This window comes from Sinocyclocheilus anshuiensis, unplaced genomic scaffold, assembly GCF_001515605.1.
Source record: "Sinocyclocheilus anshuiensis isolate Anshui unplaced genomic scaffold, SAMN03320099.WGS_v1.1 scaffold1035, whole genome shotgun sequence".
Classification (NCBI taxonomy): domain Eukaryota; kingdom Metazoa; phylum Chordata; class Actinopteri; order Cypriniformes; family Cyprinidae; genus Sinocyclocheilus; species Sinocyclocheilus anshuiensis.
Window position 1 is genome coordinate 150,796 of NW_015547672.1, and position 5,659 is coordinate 156,454.

At 33.0% G+C, this 5,659-nt stretch overlaps 1 protein-coding gene across 1 annotated transcript in view; it reads right to left on the bottom strand.

Annotated features, from left to right (window-relative positions):
* Window positions 1-5,659, bottom strand: part of LOC107702785 (arrestin red cell-like) — a 22,934-nt gene that overhangs the window by 5,144 nt on the left and 12,131 nt on the right. Inside the window, exons 3-5 of the mRNA XM_016505199.1 lie at window positions 1,818-1,879; window positions 1,627-1,694; window positions 1,400-1,535 (exon numbers count right to left, since the gene is read on the bottom strand). Coding sequence (XP_016360685.1) covers window positions 1,400-1,535; window positions 1,627-1,694; window positions 1,818-1,879 — 266 coding nt within the window. The remainder of the gene's footprint in view (window positions 1-1,399; window positions 1,536-1,626; window positions 1,695-1,817; window positions 1,880-5,659) is intronic.

Consider the following 5,659-nt stretch of genomic DNA (forward strand, 5'->3'; position numbering starts at 1 on the left):
TTGTATGGATGCAAACAAATACATAAACATAAATAAATATATAGGCCCATTTTGGAGAAGTCTAACGCAATCTAGCATGTCATCATGACAGAATTTAGATTTTATTAAATGCATTTCACGCAAATAAAAAAATATAAATGGCATTCAGCTCTAGTTTTTACAGTTGCTATATTTGCATAATTTAGTAAAATATATCTGTTGTTTTGGTTTTTTTCTTAACTAACAAACAAACATCTCTTTATGTAATGTAGAAGCCATTCATTTTGTCCTGCTTATTTATTTATTTTAGTTCTGTCAAATCGATTAATCGCGATTAACTGCATCCAAAATAAAAGTTTGTGTTTACATAATATATGTGTGTGTACTGTGTATATTTATTTTGTATATATAAGTAGACACACACATGCATGTACATATTTAAGAAAAATTTTATATTTTTATTAGTGCTGTCAAACGATTAATCGCGATTAATCGCATCCAAAATAAGTTTTTGTTTACATATCCTTTGTGTCTGTACTGTGTATATTTATTATGTATATATAAATACACACACATACGGAACTTTTATTTTGGATGCGATTAATCGTTTGACAGCACTCATTTTTATATAAAATATTTAGATTTATTTAAAATATTAATTATATATAAATATAAATATATATAAACATGTAAATATCTTTAAACTATATACATGTATGTGATTGCATTTATACATAATAAACACAGTACACACACATCTATTATGTAAACACAAACTTTTATTTTAGATGCGATTAATCGCGATTAATCATTTGACAGCACTAAAAATCTGTCTATGATTTACTAAATTCCTTTGTCTTCATAACTCATGATTGCTCAAAAACAGTCCAAATTTATGCAACCAACATATTTATTTGTAACAAAAGAACATAAAAACAACATAGATATTAGTCCGTTTTCAAACAAAACTAATTCATTTTAATTGCATAAATGTTCACTTTCTGACAAAAAATGTGATTATTTTTCATGCTGCAATGGTTTGTCAATAGGCATACATATTCATGTGTATCAACAAAATCCAGTCCCAAAATTGTGTGGGTTATGGGGAAAATGTCAAATATATTTTACAAATGTTTTTGACACTAATATAATTTCATAAATAATTTAACAAAAAGGGTATTTGACACCTTAGATACTCCATACATATCCAGGTCCAAAACAATCATCTTTTTAAATGGTTATCTCTAAAAAATAATTGTAAAAAATTTGAAAGAAAATAAATGATTTGTATCTGAAGATCTTGAAGCACTTGCAATGTTTCATTCTCTCACTAAAAGCTATGCAGGTTTTAGAAATGTTTATATATCTCTTCTGGGTCAAACGGGCCCTAATGCGTTATGAGGGTTAAACAGTACGATACCTCTTTATCTAGTGAAGCCTCTAGGTGTAAAGACCGGTCTGACATGAGGAAACTCCTCGTCGTCTCCACCATCGGCTGTGGGCCGGGTTTCTCAGGAGCATACTGGACTTTGCGTATCACTAGTCGCACTGAATTCCTGTAGAGGAAGAAATAAGCTTCAAATAAGATCTAAACTCTTTTACACTGAAAACAAATGATTGCGGGCAGAAAACTGTAAATAATCAAACCTTTTGTGGTTCTTCTCTTCCATCGTTTTGGCACAGAAAGCCCTGATCTCAAAATCCACACCACAGGCCTGGAGTGAGAAAGACGGAGGTGAGCAAAGGACAAGTCCGCCAAAGCTTCACAAACAGGATGTGTGCAAAATTAGGTGACAAATCTAAAGGTGTTAAAATGAGCCTTGTATGAGTGATAATACCTTTCCTGTGTCCTCAGGCCCAGGCTGCAGAGTAACAGAGCATGGCAAGTTTTGCGGTATTACTACAATCAAGCTGACAATATTAATAATACTAAGTTTTATTAAATAAGCAGAAAGAGCAGCATGAGAATGTTGCATAGACCCTACATGGGCAGCTGTTGTTAGCTGTCAGGCTATGCGACATGCATGATAAAGGATGAACTGACTTCTGATGAAACATTTGCAAATGCTTAATACATATTTCTAACACAATTATATATACATATATATTTTTTTTTTAATATAATTAACGTGCACATTAAGTGCTGTTTCTCCATCATGCTCAGTCAGCTTATCCATCCACGTCCATTTACAATCCAGCTAGTATTAGCTTTCCTACTGTTCGCTTTATAATTTCAACAATAATGATACCAGACAAAATTAATTTGAGGTCTGAAGCTTTAAAAAACACTCACCGGGTGCCTGCCTTGTCCCCCATAATGAGGGAGAATTTGGCCGCGGGAATTTGTGGAGGAAAACACACAGCTATGGCACACGGAGTGTAAACAGCAGCAGCTCCTCCTGTAGCTGGCGGTGGGCGGAGCTACCGTTGAGTCACGTGATCGGACACCCACAAAAAAGCGGCAGCTCAGAGAGCGTACAAGCAAAGAAATACATTATTTAATAACACTGAATAATCGCTTCTATTCTATTTCTATTATTTATGTATTAATTATATTATGCTATTAATTATATATATATATATATATATATATATAGTACAAAATAAATATAGCATAATAGCCTACTAGGTCTTTTCTCCCAAATTAAAATGTACTACATTATTTAATAACACTGAATAATCGCTTCTATTCTATTTCTATTATTTATGTATTAATTATATTATGCTATTAATTATATATATATATATATATATATATATAGTACAAAATAAATATAGCATAATAGCCTACTAGGTCTTTTTTCCCAAATTAAAATGTACAGCATAGTTCCTGTTACACTAGAGCTCATCCGTGCTTTGATAACACAGGGGGTCAAACGTGTCATCTTTTGATGCATTTCTATCCAGATATCAAAGGAGAGATATTTTCTCTGAGAGGTTTTCCCTGTATCTGTCAGTGTAATATCTCCACCATCATTGTTTGGTTGGGCCATTAATGTGGTAGATGGTTGTTTTTATTTATAATTATAGCTTGAAGGGAGTAGCTTCACAGAACACTGTTGGTGTCACAACACATGCTGGTATAAAATGATGAGGGGATTTCTTTTTGCTTGTGTTATCAGACTCAGTTGCATTATATCAGTATTGAGCTGAAGAGAGAAACAAACCATCCACTGTTTCATCATAAACTATGAAATCAAAAATCCATGCTTTGGTAAATCATTAAAAAAAAAGTCTACATAAGTACAACATAAAGTTAAAATTGTGGCATACTAAATCATAATTATGACATAAAATATCAGATTTTTAAATTAAAAAAGTCATCACACCAATTATCTTATTTGAGGGCAGAAATGGCCCTCAAAATATAATCTTCCAAAATTATGAGATGACAAGTCAACATGATGACAAAAATAAAATGTCTGATTTACAACGCATAGATATCACATTATAATTGTAACTTTTTGTCTTATGACTTTTTAATAATATAATTTTAACTTTTTATTTCATAATGTACATTTTGTCATAATTATGACTTTTTATGTCATAATTTCAACTTCTTTTAGCTTCTATACATCTAAATCATAAATACACTCATAACTGCTTGCCTGCTTTTACATGAAGTTGTACTGTAATATATATATATATATATATATATATAGTAGTCAACATTTGAAGTGGATCAAAGTTGTCCTAAAACCAAAACCGTACCCATTCTTGTCTTAGGACAACTTTGATTAACTTTTTTGATCCACTTCAAATGTTGACTAGGCTACTGTATATCAGGGCCGTGCACAGACATTTTGTAGGGCAGTGGCCCAAACCAAAAAAGGGGCACTGGGGGTGGGTGCTTGTTAATACAAATATCCAGTTGTTACAAATATACAATTAAAAGAGAAGACAGCACACTCTGTAATAATTTCAGACTTTATTGTAGATGTTTTGATAAGAATGGGCTCTCCCTCACTCTCTGAGCCTGAGCCTGCTTCTGCCTCATCTTCAATGGAAGTAGGGGAGAGTGGGTAAGTTGACCCGCCTCCATCTTGGCAACTGTACACTTTTACTGACATGTGACCATGTATTTTGGAACCACCAATCATTTATGCCAGACTGTGAAAAGAAGAATCACATGAGAGGAGTGGAAGGACACCTATTTACTTTAAAAACTGTTTTTGGCTTGTTAAAGTAACATTTTTAGCATAACAGATGATATGGTTGTTACATCAAAGCAAATTTATCCAGGTCTAAAAATATTTATGATAGATAGGTGATTTAGCAACATATAAAACCATGCAAATCATTTAGCTAAATATTAGCCTAAACTGGTAAGCTACAGTAGCTATTTTTTCCAAAATGGCAGCTATGGGGCAAAGTGAGCCAAATGTTGTGGGGTAAATTGAGTCAGCATTTTAACTTACCCCACCGTCATTTTACACCCAGATGGTGCATCTTACCCACTGACTCGACTCTAACCCGGGGCAAACTGAGCCATGAGAACACTTTTTTAAAGCCATATTTTTTAGAACCCTTTGTCATACATTCTGATCATTTAAAATGATCGGAATACTTTCATTAGGATAGGATAGATACTTTCATTGTACTTCTGCATCATTTTAACTTATCTTGAGGACCACATATAAGTAAAAAATGGCTAATCTTACCCCACTCTCCTCTAGAAGTATTAGACATTTAATTTAATATTTTACAGCATAACTCTATATACTAATAAACAACTAATTCAGAGCATTTATTACATTTACTTTTACATTTAGTCATTTATTAATTTATATTATTTTTTAACTATTTATAGGCCTAGGTTTTAATAAAATATGATGTGTTATAGATTACTAGTATAAGACAAGTGATTATAATGGGAAATATACTTAATTACAAGAATTAAAGTGTGACAAACTGCTAAATATTCTATATGATGATTTACCTGCTGGCTTGCTGGAGCTTTGAATTCATTTTTGCAATGTTGAACTGCCTTTAGCAGCTTCCCTTAATTTTAAAATATTTTGTTGTTATTTTAGAAGACCGAGAGCAAATCATTACCGACAGAAGTACAAAAACCAAAAACAAATACCAAATTACTAATTCAGCGAATTCACTGACTGTTATGTGGATTGTAATGCATCCACCTGTTAATGCAACGACATTGGGAACTGTGGTCTCCAGGCACGGCGCCAGAATTGCCCAGTGGCATAGCGGACGGCCCCGCGCCCGCGATAACCTCCCCTTGGGTTGAGTCGAAAGACGACGATCTTGTATCGACGATAGCCAGAGATATTGTCAAAAACATCGATTATTGGCAATATTAAGAGGACTTGGCCTTTCCAGTTAACGTAGGCCTGTTACATTCTTATTTTTATTAGGCCTATTATTTTTTGAAGTTGCTTTTATTATTATTATTTTATTATTAATTAAGCCCACCGGCAACTATAGTTGCGGCAGTTTATAGTTGTCATTTTCCTTTTGTAAGTATTTTTCTAGATGTTATCCATGTTTTATTTCTCAATGACATGCAAGCAAACAACCAAATAAAGGATTTCAAGAAAAAAAAAAAAAGGTATTCACTTCCTTCCTGTCACATGAGGCTGTCAACTTCCTACCCCTACTTCCAGGAAGCATGGCGAAGGCAAACCCTCCCAAAGAAATTTAATTTTCATGTTACTATTAA